The sequence below is a fragment of the Apium graveolens genome, chromosome 10, assembly GCF_009905375.1.
Source record: "Apium graveolens cultivar Ventura chromosome 10, ASM990537v1, whole genome shotgun sequence".
Taxonomy (NCBI): domain Eukaryota; kingdom Viridiplantae; phylum Streptophyta; class Magnoliopsida; order Apiales; family Apiaceae; genus Apium; species Apium graveolens.
The window spans coordinates 132481135-132497914 of NC_133656.1; the positions used below are offsets into that span (position 1 = coordinate 132481135).

Sequence of the window (16780 nt, forward strand, 5' to 3'; positions counted from 1 at the left end):
TACATCACTAATCCTTATTTATCATTGTCATTATGGTATTTTTCCATCAAATATATGTATATTCCATACATATATCGAGTAAATCCGTTTATAAGTAGCTGTGGGCCATTATGATTCTTTTTCTCCTTCGTGTCCCGGCCTAGAGTCCATTTCCAACTAGAACTTTAACTCTGCAAGCCTCTCACCATTATTCGTATAGCCCGGTTAAGTGTCATTCCTGACTATCCCAGTGTCTTAGCATATTATAAGAAACCTAGGGTATTGTCTAGTCTATAAGAGGCCCCTCTTATTGCCCATTGTGATACCTTCATAACGGGTCTTAACCAATGTTTAGATACCCCTGTCATACTAGTCCATTCAGGTCCATGATCCTTACTGTCTACCATAAAACCCGGTCAATTATGTCAATCAATCTAATCTCTCTATGGGCCATAAATTCGGGCAAATACTGAATTTAGACACACTAGTATGTAATTAGAGGACTTACATGAGTACATAATATATTTTTAATGGTTGAAATTTTTTAGATAAATTTTAAAATTATAATAATAGCCCTTGTGCATTTAGATTAAAAAACTTCACCTAAATTAGGTGAGTATATAGTTAGAACTAAAACACAATTTATAAGCTTTTCTGTTGTAAGTCATTAACCCATAGCTTTAATTTTAAAAGAAAAATAAGTTTTTATTTATAATAATAATAAAAAAAAAATGAACGAGTTATACAATTTGACTCAACTCGTGATAACTGCTGCAATGTAATCATCGCTAATTCAACTTGGTTGTCATAATTGCTGACCAAAAAGGGGTTTAATTATGATAAAAAGCTTCGCACCAAGTAATCATAGCCTACTAATAGGTGCACCTAATCAACAAATCAAAGCAATTCTATCACTTCGTTTCACCTTAATATTTAAATTTTCGAGACAACGCATTAAGATGACAAGTAAAATTGCAGTACTACTTTTGTTGGTATGAGTTTATAGATTTAACAAAGTTTTTCTTTTTTCTTAATACTTAATCTAAAATTAAAAGTAAAGTTTTTCGCTCACAACTGGCACGCGATCAATCTAAAAATGAGTCATTTTAACTTGAAAGTAATTAAAACTAAAATATATATACAAAAGTAACCGCGTAAGATAATACATAAATAAAAAATTATACAAAAACTATGCAAGGATACCACGTATTTTTCTACTAATCTATACCGAAATAAAATATAATTTAATCACTATAATCTCCTTATTTTAATTATTAAAAATAAAAAATAAATAACATTTTACACCTACCAAACTACTTAATTGTTGAATTATTATATATAATTTTCTTAATCTGCTAAACTACGAAAACAATTTATCCCGCTAAACTGGGAATGCACATTCTTCCAAATTATTTTAATATAAATTTATGATTAAAAATATTTATATTAATATATTAAAAACACCTTCTTTTAAGTTAATTTATTATAAATTTATAATTATAAATTTTTATATTAATATATTAAAATTATTATATGTTTGGATAAATAAAATTTCAAAAATCTAATTTTTGAATTAGTGATCAATTTAAGTGATTTTTTTAAATAAATAAATTTAAGCCTCTAAAAATCGTGAAAATTCATACAACTTTTTTTAGTCTTAATCATATTTCTAACATTTACATTTATTAAAATTATATATGATATAAATAAAAATATAAAAATATTAACAGTCTCCTGAATCAAATGGGACGGAAGGACTAGAATCTGAATCCCTCAAGAAATTTTATACTCATTAACATTCCCTTAGTGCCTCTCTAAACCAAATTTTAATACGATTTTAAGTAACCGGTCTTCAAAAAACCTTAAGATAACTAGACAAGATCTTATAAGAACTTCAACATCACATATTTTTCAAACTAACATATAGCATTTGATGCTAGTTTAACTTTTTAAAAGAACCTTGTAATTTAATGATTTAAAGCGGGTTTTCTTGAGTGAAAATGCAGTAAAAGTGGGCAAGTACATTTATATTAAAGAAATAATTATATATAGAGTTGTGTATTAAATTAAGAGGGCTAAATGCAACCTTTAAAGAGTAAAAAATAAAAACAAGAAGACACTGATAATATAAAGATATTGTGGGCCGAATGGGTTCTTATTAAATCTCAGAACTTACATATTAGGACCCTACGGCTACTTGACCGCAATTTTGCAACCTTAGATCCTTTGAAACTGTCGGTGTGGCTACCCAACAACATCCTTCAACATTTTACTTTTTCTCGGCTTCTTGTTTTCAATTTACCAGGTAAGGAGGCGGACCCAGGACTGTAAAATTAAGGGGCTGAAATAAACTTTTTTTTGGATCTTATCATCAGTAAAGGTAAAATCGTAAAGTTCAACCATGCTATTAATTTAAAATGTAACATATACATATGTAAAAAGTTATAATAATCATATTACTTTAAAATGAAAAATAGAGTAAAATTTACCCTTCATTTAATTAAGAGTTATTCTGCCTCTTTTTTTTATCATAAAGTTCTTTTTCAGTTCATCATCTTGGATTAATGTCTTCATAGGTGTAGAGTCTTTTAAATATCCTTCCTTTATTTTATTTTGTATAACTAAATCATGTATATTTGTTCAATTCAAAATATGAGCATGTTTATTTAAAAATTAATTTTTATAATTATATTTATTATAAAATTTATTGTAATTAGAATATTAAATATATCAAAAATATTTTTTTTAAATATTGAGAATGAGGAAAGTTAATATTTAAAATACTCTGCATCAGAGGATACAAGCTAGTTTAATTAACTCAAAAATAGAAATAATGCAACACATACAACTCAAAAATAATAAAAATTATCTTTGTAATATTCATTACAATTTTGTAATTTTATAAGTTGTCGCTACTATTAATCAGTAATTTAATTAAAAGGAAAATAAAAACTAAAACTAATTTTTTTAAAAAACTGAAGGAAACCAATACAATCATAACATAATAACAAAATAGCTTTTAATTAGTAATTTACTTAAATTGAAACTAATGAAGAAGAATAAAATGGAAGAACAGAAAATCAAATAATAAAATTGCATGACTTAATTTTAGTTTAGGGCTTTTCCCGAAAAATGGTCTTAATCTCACAATTTAGGAGTAAATGGTTCAAAATATCACAATTTAATAAAATGGTCCTTAATATCACAGAATCACGCAAAGAAAACATGCGTTGATCATTTTTTAAAAAACAGATGTTTTTCTCACTGGGCCTTCAATACGGGCTTCTGATTTTTGGTGAAACGCAATTTTAGTATGCGTGTAACCTATTCAAACGCATCTAAAAGCCTCGTTTATGCAGCTAATGCAACATTAACATGCGTTTTTAATTAATTTTTTTTATTTTTTAAGTTTTTTACATAAAAAATAATATTAAAATTTAAAAAAATGCAAAGCATAAATACGTTTTCTGAAAACGTATTTTTTAAATACGTTATTGAGTGATAAAAAGAGCCATATCATATTATTTTTGAGATTTTGGGTTTTTTCCCCCTAAATTGTGATAGTAAGGGCCATTACCCGCTTTTCCCTAATTTAAGGGTTTTGATGTTAGAATTGGAATAGTGATATCTATTCTCTGTATTTAAAAAGCAAAATAGCTCTATTTTGTTTTTGGGCTTATTTACAAAGCATGGCCCGCCTTCATCAAAATTCAAAATGCTCATATTTGATATATTGGGGTGGGCTTCTTATTTTTTCACCGGGGATAACTGGGCTGCTACAACTTGACCTGGGCTGGGGCCAACCCTAACCCAGCTCACGGTCCGCAAAAATTGAAGTTTACCGGAGATTTTCATTAGATTATAATTATATTAAAATATTTAATAGATTTTGGCAAAAAAAATAAAAGTAATTGATATTATTCGTCAAATTTTACTAAGGTCAGTGTTAGATTATTAAAAATTTACTTTAATAGGACATTAGTGGAGCTTATAAATTTTTTATTACTAATTAATCAACATAAACACGAGTTACGAGTCAAACTATCACTAAACCTTACTAAGTTCCTAAGTAAATTATTTTGAGCTCAAAATAATGATTTATGAGCTCAAATTATTTTGGTGCAACAAAAAATATGAAACTAAATTGAAAGCTTGGATTAAGATTAAAATGAAATTAGCAAGGAAGGCAACTAGAAAGGGTGCTGAGAAGTGCATCTTCATGCTAAGTAACTCGTACAATCCCAATCCTCATCATTTCTTAGGTTTGGAGAAGTAATGGCAATCTTGTATTGCCTACCAAAGTCTTGTTAGGTCATGCCAAGTTCGAGCTTCTTCAAATAACAAGGTAAATGTATTACTAAACCCTGGACGCAAAGCCATATAATTACCACAATACTAAACCATGTAAGAAGGTATAAAGAAAAAAAAATTACTCAACAGGCTTCTTTTTAATATGTCAGAGGCCTAATCATGTACAGGAGTTTCTCTAATATGAAGACAAGTTTTCTCAACTACATCGCAGGGAGACCATTTATTCCAAAAATTTGCTAAGAAGAGTATATAGACAATGGAGAAAGTATGAACTCTTATCACTATACTCATGTGCAGACTTGGTTTAAATACCTCAGTCTTCCTTTGTTCGAGGTTCTACGCATGCACACAATGGCGCCTTTTTTCGCTTGGGGATCTTTCTTACTCCACCGTATAGATAATCTCGGAGAAGGACTCTTCTTTTGGACTCCACAATTCTAATTTTCCCTTTGCTCTCTTTACCATCATCAAGCTTCAGTAATTCAAATTGTATTCTCTGTATCTCCAACTGCAACCGGCCAATTCTTTCTGACACTCTTAGCGCCTGCTCTGAAATTCTCCTCCTCCTAGCATTTCCACTCTCTTCTGATTCTGTTACAGACTTCTGGCCAGTATGTGACGAGTTGTCCTCAAAATTCTTCATCAGTTTTCCATTAAAATCGAACAACTTCTGGATTGCCGCTTCGGCTTCTTCCAGCTTTCCTTTGATAGCATCACTTTCAGTGCTTCCTTTGCCTTTTTTGGTCTTCTCGATACTCTCAAATTTCCTCTTCAAATCTTGCACGGTGATTTGAAGGTTAGTCAACTTCTGGACATCAGAATTAAGTCTGTCCAATACTTTTCTCTTGTTCCCGTCCTGTGGGGGCTGCGTGAATCTCTTGGAGATTTCAAAGTTGTCCACTCTCAACTCCTTTTCAACTAGAAAATTTGAAGAAATAAATTCTCTATCCTGCTTATTTGCTTCTGAATGCTCCTTTTTATTGGGGGCATTGATTGCCTTCTTTCCCTTGCCAACAGTAAGATCAATACTACTATTTTGATCAGTGTTTTCCCACATCTCAAACACTTGGATGTCAGAGCCGTCGTAGCGTCTTTTGCTTATCCCATACGAGGAAGTTTCAGATACATGATCAAGCATAATGTCTTTTGGCAGAAGCTCATTCTCCTCCGAGATTTCAGATTTTGGCTGCTTTAAATTTTCTGTATATTTACGGTTTTCAGAGCTCATCTCATCTATCTGTCTCAATGCAGATCCTAATTTGTTATGTAAATCTGAGTTTTCCTCCAATGCAAGCCTTTCCATTTCCAGAATGGTACTTTCAATAGCTTTGATTCTAGCTTGCAGATGCTGCATCTTTAAAACTGCATCCGGCGTTATGGCTTTATTTTCACTTTGATCACTTGCAGCAGGTTCTTGATTTGCCAATTTAGCATCCTACAAGCAACCAATTTACAATAAAATTCAAGGTAATTAATTTCTGTAATCATGTTGTTGGATATTGATGATTACATAAATTTTCTGCATATATATAAACAGAGCTTCCTGCTTTAGGAAACCTAATAAAGCATTTGTAATACTAATAATACTAAGTAACCAGTAGTTTTTAATGGAAGCCTTCTAGGCATTTGAATAGTACACATAACGGAAAATCTCAATATATAATAGCTAAAGTTGTGACCTTCGAAATAAATATAATTAAAAGTACCTTAACTTCCTCATCGATAGTTTTATCGAGATGTGAATGCAGAAAGGTACGTTTCTCCAGTGATGATATGCTATCCATCAAAGAAGTAAGAGCTAGGCTGTATGGGACGAACTGAGCTTCGAGTTCTTTATTTTGAGATTCCAGTATGCTGATTCTTTTGTCTAGCATATCCATTTTCACGTCTTTTGAAGTAATTTCATCCTGGAGATTTGTGCATTCTTCCGTAAGCTCACGAACTTTCTCTAGAAACAAAACTTGAGCAACAGTGGAGGCCTGAAATTCTCCGTAGAATTCTTTTGCCTGTATCTCCCACATATCAATCTCTTCCTTTCTCTCCTGCATTTGAGAAAACAAACTTGCTTCCCTGTACCTAGCAGTTTCATGTTTATCATGAAGAAGGGACAATTCCACCTCCAAGTTCTGGTTTGCCTCACCAAGAGACCTATTCTTCTCACTCAAATGATCATTGTCTTGCTTAATTTGGCCTACTTGCTTCACTAGGTCATCTCTAATTATCTGCAGCGCATCATCTTTACTCTTCAAATCCTCCACTATCTTAGTCAACCCTGATTTTTCATCTTCTCTGACAGCAAGATTTTGTTGTGCTTCCAGAAGTTCTACTTCTTTCATTTGGAACAGATTCTTGACACTTGCAATCTCATGATTCAACTGACCAACAACACATGTGACTGCAAGCAATTCATCCCCTGACTTCTGCACTGTCTCCTCGAGATGCTGGTTCTCAGTTTGTAGATCTTCCAACATCTTTTCTTTAATGGTTAATTTTTCTTCCAGGGAAGCATTAACAAGCTGAAGTCTGCTTAGGACTTCACCAATCTCTTTGATTTCCAAAGATCTCTCACAAACATTATTCTTTAATATCAGAGAGAGAAGACTGAAAGATAACATTTCACCCAAAATGATACAACTTTCCTCGTCTATTGTATGATTCTTTTCCAACAACTGTGAACATTCATTTAGTAAGACCTTATTTTCATCAAGCACATGCGACTTCTCATCTTGTAGATTTTTATAAGCCATTTCCTTATCCAACAACCTTTGGGATAAATTCTCTATCTGAATCATCAATTCTTTCTCTTTCTGACATCCATTAATTACATCCAATCTCAATTTTTCAGTGATCTCAGTAAGTTTGTGGGCCTCACTTTGAGCCACCGCGCATTGCGCAGACCTGATAGCTAATTCTTGATCAGCAATCCTCTTTTCAGTATCTATTTTTACTGCCTCTGATCTCATTTCACTAAACAGTGTCACAAGAACCGACATTTCAAGAAGCACATGCATTTTCTCATCTTGTAGATATTCACAAGCCATTTCCTTATCCAACAACCTTTGGGACAGATTCTCTATCTGAGTCATCAATTCTTTCTCTTTCTGACTACCATTCATTACATCTGATCTCAGTTCTGCAGCGATCTCAAAAAGTTTGTGGGCCTCACATTGAAGCGCAGCGCATTGTACAGACCTAATAGCTAATTCTTTATCAGCAATGCTCTTTTCCCTAGCTATTTTTGCTGCCTCTGTTATCATTTCACTAAACAGAGTGACAAGAACTGATATTTCAACAGCTTGAAGCTCATTTTTGTCCTGGTACTTGCATAAGGATTGTTTTGTATCTTGAAGTTTTCGGAGGATATGATCCACATTGATTCCATCTAGGCCATTTTCATCTGCATATCTGAGGTCCGGAACAATGTCAAGAGCCATTGACAAATGATGCATGCCAATTTTTAATGTGCTTAGGTTGTCAGACAAGGATTTCACCTCCACCGTTTGTGCAGCATTCCCTTGTTTTAATTTATATACCAGTATTTCTGAATTCTTAGAAGCCTCCAAGAGTTTCTGGCGCTCAATCAAGAGAGATGAGTGCTTCTCTCCCAGATCTTGCACACAACTCTGCAAAACAAAAGTGTCCACTTGGGATGTCAAAGCCTTATCAAGTTCTTTCTGCAATGCTTCATTTATGCTACACTTTTCCTCTTCTAGTAGATGAACCTGGGTTTCTAAACCAGCCAATTGTGTTGTCTTCATTTCAGCAAAACAGGCATGCTCGTGTTTCTCTGCCTCCAAAAAACCTTTCAGGTGTTGTACTTCATCAAGTGCCAAAATTTTCTCTTCCTCCACTACCATGTACTTCTCCTCTAGTTCTATAATTTTTTTCTCCAAATCCTTTAGTCTCTGTTGAGTATTTTCAAATTCAGAAACCAAAGTATCCTTCTCACTGATCAGGCTAGACTTCTGACTGGCCAGCAACATGCATGAATTTTCCAAGTTCATTGCTTTAGCCTTTATTTCTTCAAGTTCATTATGTGCATCATCCAGTGAATTCTGTAAAATGGTGCTATTCGCCGAGAGTTTGCCCAAATTATCCGTTGTTAATTGAAGTTGAGTCATTAGAGTGACCTTCTCATCAACAAGATCAGATTTGTCCTTTAAAAGAGATTCACAAGATTCTTCCAGCACAACAATTTTCCCTCGAACTGCTTCTAGTTCAACACTCATATCAGCAAGGGAATTCTCTAAGAGAGCATTTTTTTCTAAAAGCTTCTCGAAGATTTCAAGCTTCTCGATAAGAGCTACCCTCTCATTTTTCTCTTTCTGGTAAAACCCTCTTAAATTAGAGTTCTCATCTTGCAATTCCTTCACTGATGTTTCAATGCTCTCCGGGATTAAACCCACCGCATTCACCTGCTTCAAAATTGCTTCTTGTTTATCGTTCAAGTCTTTCAGCTCCTGTTTCCGACAATAAATTTCTTGCTGAAGAGCATTTCGTTGATCCACTCGAAGCTCAACCTCCTCCCCAAGCTTCCCATTCATTTCCCTTAACCTAAAAATCTCAATTTGCATGCTCTCCATGGACACAGTCGAAGACTGGTTCAACTGATTTAGGCCAGTATTCTCCTCCTTAATCTTCAGGATCTCATCCTGCAAATTATCATTATGAGTTTCCATCTCCCTTACAGTTTGGGTCATATTCTGTAGTTCTAAAGCCAAGGACCTTAGTTCATCCTGAGCTTTGGAATGTAGATGCTGCAAAGTCTGGAATGCAGTTTCAGCCTCAATGAAGCGCAACCTCTCTTCTTGTATGCACGTCCAAAGCCTTCCTAACTCTTTTTGCTTCTCTGTTAATTCTTGATTTTGATTGCTCATCTTCAGAAGCACAGTTTCTAACTCTGCGTGGAGAGACTGGTTCAACGTCTCTGACTGAATACAACGTTCCTCAGCACCCTTAAGTTTCTCACCTCGCTTATCTATCTCATCATTGAGTCGCTGGGTTTCCTCACGGGCACTGGAAATTATACACTCTAGACCAGCTATGGTCTCTAAGCACTGTTGATACTGGAGAGCAGCAGCATCCTTCTCCGCGGTCAATTTTAAAATAGCTTGCTTTAGAGTTTCTACTTCACATTCGGCCATGTCAGCACGCTCGCTTTGCTTTCGAGCACTCTCTTCAGCAAGCAGTATTTTGTTTTCTAAATCTGATATTGCCTCTAAAGATTGTTTGTACTGATTAAGGACATCATCTTTTTCTGCCTCTGCCCTAGCAAGGTCTTTTTTCACTGTCTGAACTTCAGTTTCAGCTTTATTTGCACGTTCTTCAAAATTCTTAGAATCCTTCTGGGAACAAGATAGAACGTTCTGCAAATTAGATATATTGTCCAAACACAGCTGGTATTGCAGAAGGCTAGCCTCTTTTTCAGCTTCTAATTTGAAGAGAGCTTCCTTTAAGGCTTGTGCTTCAGCTTCAGCTTTGCTCGCTTTGTCATTCAGTTCTGTCGAATCTTCTTGGGCACGGGAGACTTCTGCTTCTAACTTTGACAAGCTCTCCAAACACTGTTGATACTGGTTTAGGCCATCTTCCTTCTCGGCTTCTAATTTGGCAATGGTTTCCTTTAGGTTTAGTATTTCTTTCTCGGATTTACTCACCTGCTCAGACTCCAGATTCTCATGAAAATTAAGGCCTTTTCTTGCCCTCCCTTCTGTAAATTTTGCGTGATCTCCGGACCCAAATTGACCATTAATTTGTTTTAAAGAATCCAAAGCTTCTGCAAATTGCCCATTTTTCTTGGCAGCATGGAAATATGAGGGGCCTGAAGAGTTCTTGGGTAGATCATCTGGATTAAAAAAAGCACGAATAGGAGTTGACATCTTAGGTGTCCTTGGATCAGCCTCGGAATCAGAATTTTCAGATGCGTCATCAGGGAACATTATGGGTATTTGATTTGGAAATGCTTCTGACATTGTACGATGGGCCTGACGGAGCGCCCCGGTTGCGTGATCATATCTTTCAGCCAATGCTCTATATGCTCTGTAGAACTCTTCAACCAATTTCATAAGCTCCGGTCTCTTCTTATAGTACATTTCTGCTCTTCTTGCAAAAGAATCAGCATCCTCCTCAATAAGCTTGATCATTGATTTGACTTTAAAATCCATATCTGTTTGAAAAAAAAAAAAATCTTTTAGATGTATGCATAAAATAAAAGTGAAAAATACCAGCAAAGTAAAACTCAAACTTGATCATATTAAAACTTTTGGAAAAACAGTATTAAAACACTGGGAAAGGAATTATGGTTAGGCACACAATAAGATTATACTGTAACCCCAATAATAACTAGGACCAAACTAAGAAATTATCCATCAAGAACATACAGAGGGTATACATTACTTGCACATCTCTCTAACGATACTGAGATGATATCAGTTTATCACATTAACAATAGTTGTATCTAGGTTTCGCGCCAAGCAACCAGCAACCGTTTGGGTTAGCATATATGAGATATGTACCAGGCTATGATGGTCCAAAACTTAGACACGCTCCAGTACCATATAAAGTCACAGCAGGTTGTTTATCAGTAAATCACATTGTTTGCAAAGGAAGTACCAGACTCATAATCAAGCGGATATAGAACAAGTTAATCCAATCATGCATAGCTGCATTCTAAAATTGTTAACACACCTGATTAGATAAAAAGATATAAACAATTTGTTATACCTGTAAGATTTTCTTTAAGCCATCTTGAATTTTTCGGGCTTATGTGACCGTCCCACCACCAAGAGTACTTCTTCTGCGAGTTTGTATGCGACAAAGCCGACATGATGCCAAACTTATATTTGCAATGCAGGTATCAAACCAACTCCCAGATATCCAACCCGTTGATATAGAGGTTGAGCTATAGACCTGAATTAGATTAGAAAAACTAACTTTTGAGTTCTGATCACTCAATCAAACACCAATAAATTGAATTATTAATTCTAACCAAAGAGTTCAATAATAGAAACAAATTTCAATTTGCTCTCAAAAGAAGCAAGACTTAAGAATCATAAGCGGAGAACTGGAAACACTAAACAGGTAGGTTTCATACCAGATTAACAGAGCCGAACTAATCCACAACAAGTGATTCCTGCCTTCCAAAAATGCTAAACTAACCTGATCAAAGCCACACCACAACACCAAGAAATAAAGGTCAGATGATCAAATTACAAAAAAAGAGCCCTTTTTACAGTTTCTAATCAATGCAAAAAACTCCTTATGATCAAGAAAACAATCTAATTTATACAGAACAAGTTTCATATATCTCTAATAGCCTAATACCAACAAGAATCATACTTATCACAAAACCCAAAAATGATCAACAATTTCAAAACCTAACCCTCATGAAAATTCTACAAAATTCAACCAAAACCACCAGCCTCCAAACAAAAAATTATCAAAAATTTACTGATCATAATCCTGAACACAAATTGGTAAAAACCCAAAAAAGAAAAGTCATGATCAGTCAAACTAACATACAATCAAGATCACAAACATATATATACACATATAAATTCTAACATGTTTCAGTTTTTGCATGAACAAAATTCAAGATCAAAACTTTATAACATCAACTTATAATCAAATAAAGATGCTTACTTTATTGACCAGAAAAATCAAAACTTTGCCAGAAATTATATAAAAACACCTCCAGCTAGCTGCAGAATTTTGATTATCAACCCATTATTGCTGGTATAATTTTGATGTAAGATCTCTCTTTCTAACTATTTCTCTCTCTAGAATTGCATTGCTTTTATGTTCTGTAATGGCCTACTTTATGAACTGTTTCCTTGTGTAACTGTAGAATTATTGAAATATGATATATACTTGTATGAAAAGTTGGTAAAAAGAATTTAAAATTTAAATTAAAAGAAACATGTATTTATTGACAAGGATTTTTTTAAGGGAAACGGTTAAAATGGAGAATCTTTCTTAAATAAAAATGTTAGTTTCTTGGTGTTACCGAGATTTTTGCAGCTTGAGGCTGTGTAGATTTGGTATATTAAGCGAGATTTACATGCAATATTTTACATTATTGTTTACTTTTGTAAGGGAATTTTCTGGTTCTTTTTGTGTACATTTTTTATTACTATTTTATCATTTTCAACTTTTAGAGGGGAGCGTAAATTATAACGTACATTTTTTGGATCGAATGAATTAGAGCATTTTAAATGGAGTTGACGGAAATAGTTAGCTAAATTCACATAAAATAAGGATTATATAAAATTTGTTGAATAATTTATTCAGATATTATCATAATAACTTGCTATCTTTTGAAAGAGTAATACAATATATCTCAAAAAAAATTCAAAAATATCCCAAAAGATACGTGACTTTATTTTATTCGTGTAGCTCATGTTAATACAGAGGATTTCATTTTATAATGAACAAATAACCAATAACGCTATAACAATTTAGTATTTGAAAACACTTTCGGAAACAATTTTGGGAACACTCGTCATTTAATAATATATTGTTATTACTTTAAGTTATAATATGATAAATCCCACAAAAAAAAAGTTATAATATGATAATGGATGATGTTTAATTTCACCAGATACGAATCATTTTTTTAATAATATCTAAAATATTTATTTTAATATGTTTCACAATTTTTTAGTTAAGAATTTTTACTCACGAATAATTCTTTCATAAATCAGGGCTACAATCTTCACCTTATTGAGTGGAATTGAGCCGGACTACGAAGTCTGGTACTAATTTATAAAATTAGTATACACGTATGCATATCCATTAGTATTGATAAAAATAATTGACTAAAATAATAGAAAATACTGATTAATCAACATTTAAATAACTGGTAAGAGCATAATGGTAGAAACGCCTTAATTATCATATCTATGTGATACATATTTTAGATAACATGTTAAAAAATATTAATTATCTAAAATTTAAATAACTGGTTAGAACATAATGGTAAAAAATCCTTAATTATAATATTTACGTGATACATTGTGGGACATATGTTGTGTACTTGATGATTTCATAAACAAAACATCTAAGTAGATTTTACTTAGTGAAATAATGTAGCACTCGACGGATAAGAATTATAGTCCCGACGGATAACTCATTATAGTCCCGACGGATCATTAACTTATTATCCATCGAGTGAGTAACTTATGTAATAATAAGTTTGTAGCACAGTTATGTATGCACCTTTGTATAGAATCTGTAGTAGCATATAAGTCATGTTGACTTTAACTAGATATGCAGAATAGGTTGATTAATTGTACATAAATGATGTCTTGTAATTCTGCATAAGTGAAATAGAGTCAAGTGCCAAAATAGCTACCGACGGATGATCAACAAAGCCATCGACGGATGATCAAATGACTATCAACGGATGTTTAATATAGCAGTCGACGGATGATCAATTAAATCATTAACGGATGTTCTAAAAATCGACGGATAATCATATGAAGAATTCAAACAACAGTTGAACAGTGAAAGCTGACACACAGTCGTCGAGATGTATACAAACACACTGTGGAAGCCAATTAACTGGGTAATAGAGGACGAAAAGCAGCAAAGCTTAAGACTGTTAGATTTTATATTTGTTCAGTCTTTTTGACTTTGTAATCTTGGTATTATATAAACCAAGAGAGTAGCAAATAGAAAAATAACTGAAATAGCTGAGAAACACAAAAACAGAGAAATCTTTGTAAGCAGAATCTTTAGCATTTCCTGTATTCTCAGTAGTTCTATTTTGTAAGCAGCTGTGAGCATTTCTGCACACAGAGTCCTCTCGATATATATTATATATATCTCTGGTGGAATTGTTTAAATCCACCAGAAAGTTTTTAAAGACTCTTGTTTTTAATTACTTATGTTTTGATTCAATTAAGTTTACATTCCGCATTGTGCTAATCAAAACAAATATATCTATAATCGAGTTGAACATTTTTATTTCAAGAAAAAGGTTCAAGAATTCCATTCAACCCCCCTTCTGTAATTCTTGCTACATTGTTAAGGGACTAACAATTGGTATCAGAGCAAGCTCTTAATCTACAAAGAGTTTAAAGATCAAAATAATTCAGCAAGATGAACAAGAAAGATGTTGGAGTCAAGATTCATTTTCTTGATAAAGATAATTACCATCATTGGAAGGTAAAGATACATCTTCATATGCTTTCTCAAGATGAGGCCTATGTGGACTGCATAGAAAGAGGTCCTCATGTTTCAATGAGAGCTGCAACAGGAAACGAGCCTCTGACCCTGACATTGAACAAGTCAGGAAGGATAAAAAGGCCATGAACATTTTGTTCAATCGAGTCGATGCAGACATGTTTGATAATATTATCAACTGCAAAACTGCTAAGGAAGTTTGGGACACAATACAGATAATTTGTGATGGCACTGAGCAAGTAAGAGAAAATAAAATGCAGCTCCTGATTCAGCAATATGAGCATTTTCACAATGAAGAAAGTGAGTCACTCTCTGACATTTTTAGTAGATTCCAAAAACTACTAAATGCTCTTAAGTTGCATGGAAGAGTCTATCAGACTAAAGACTCCAATCTGAAATTTCTCAGATCTCTTCCAAAGGAATGGAAACCGATGACAGTCTCATTGAGAAACTCACAAGATTATAAGGAGTTTACTTTGGAGAGACTGTATGACATTCTGAAGACCTATGAGCTTGAGATAGAGCAGGATGAAAGAATGGAGAGAGGAAAGAAAAAAGGAGGATCCATTACACTAGTTGCTGATCTGGAAAAGGAGAAGGAAGTGGAGATGGAAGCTTTAGAATCAACTTCAAAGGTCTGTGAGAATAAGGGTAAGGGGCTAGCTGACAGTTAAGATTCATTGAGCCAAGATGACATGGAGGACATTGATGAGCACCTAGCATTTCTTTCAAGAAGATTTGCCAAGCTCAAGTTCAAGAAGAACTTTAGAGCAGCCAAGCCAAATAGAAACATGGTGGATAAGTCAAAATTCAAATGTTTCAAATGTGGCTTGCCAGGGCATTTTGCAAATGTGTGTAGATAGTCAGATTCCAGTAAGAAAAGGTTTGAGTCTGTGGATTATAAGCAAAAATACTTTGATCTACTCAAACAAAAGGAAAGGGCTTTCATTACACAAGATAATGACTGGGCAGCTGATGATTTGGATGAAGATGAAGATGTCAGCTATGTCAATCTAGCCCTAATGGCCAAGTCTGATGAAACAGAGACAAGTTCCTCAAGCAATCAGGTAATCACTACAAACCTTGCACATTTATCTAAAGCTGAGTGTAATGATGCAATAAATGATATGTCTACAGAATTGTATCATTTGCGTGTTACACTTAAGTCTCTCACTAAAGAAAATGCTAAAATCAAAGAAAACAACTTGTTTTTAAGTGAGAGGAATAATGTGCTTGAGTCTCAGTTTGTTGAGTTTGAGAAACTAAAAATTGAGTGTAAGATTGCCAAGGAGGAATTAACTCAGTCCTTGAAAAAGGAAGAAATTTTGAAGAAGCAGCTCGAGCGTGAACAAGAGGTGATTAAAGCATGGAAAACATCCAGGAATGTTCATGCTCAAATCACCAAAGTTCAAGGAATTGAGTCTTTTTGTGATGAAGCCTGGAAAAAGAATAAAGAGAAACTAGAACCTATTTTGGTAGATGGGTTGCTGACAGATGTAGACTCGACGGATGATGAGGACCATCCGTCGGATAACAAAAGGTGTTATCCGTCGAATGATAAAAATCCTCATCCGTCGGCTGTAAGCAAAACCATTAGCAAAGCCAAATTAATCAAGATAAATGATAATTATGGGCCTATTTCCAAAAACTTTGTTTCAGGAGAGTCAAGTCAAGCTAAGAAAGGGAAAAAGGCTAATGTTGGTCACATGATTGTCAAACAGTTAAGTGACAGACTTGAGAAAATAGAGGTAAAAACAGATACTAAAAAGAAAAACAATAGGAATGGTAAAGTAGGGATTAACAAACACATTAACTACACACCTGATAAATATGCCCCTAGAAAATTCTGTGTCAACTGTGGTAGTGTAAATCATTTGTCTGTTAATTGCAAATCTGCCATGCCTACTCCTATGTCTGTTCAGCCTCAATTTCCTAACATGAATGTCATGCCTCCTATGCCTGTTAATGCTATGCCTACACAGATAATGAATGCACAGTTTGCTAATATGCCATTTGCACCTAATCCATATTATGCTGCATACAATATGCCTCAAATGCCATTTAGCATGCCTTACTGGAATAACATGTTTGTACCAAGCATGTCATTTCCTGTTAGCCATAATATGCATGATAATTCTGTTGCATTAAATGGTTTCAAAGGCCCAACCCAAATGACTAAGGAAGAATCTGAAATTCCTAAGTCAAATGAGTTAAGACCTAAGAAACAGAAGAAGAAAGCTAACAAGGCAGGACCCAAGGAAACTTGGGTACAAAAATCAACTTGATTTGATTTTGATGTGTGCAGGGA

The 16780-nt window shown here is 33.9% G+C and overlaps 1 protein-coding gene across 1 annotated transcript; it reads right to left on the minus strand.

The window, feature by feature from the left end:
• Nucleotides 1-4331: 4331 nt before the first annotated feature.
• On the minus strand, nucleotides 4332-12129 carry LOC141690088 (protein NETWORKED 1D). Its single transcript, XM_074494695.1, has 5 exons — nucleotides 11929-12129; nucleotides 11381-11445; nucleotides 11011-11196; nucleotides 5997-10453; nucleotides 4332-5725 (listed from the first exon to the last, which is right to left on the minus strand). Exons 3-5 carry the CDS (start codon nucleotides 11111-11113, stop codon nucleotides 4604-4606), a joined length of 5682 nt encoding a protein of 1893 aa, XP_074350796.1. The 5' UTR covers nucleotides 11114-11196; nucleotides 11381-11445; nucleotides 11929-12129; the 3' UTR covers nucleotides 4332-4603.
• Nucleotides 12130-16780: the final 4651 nt, after the last annotated feature.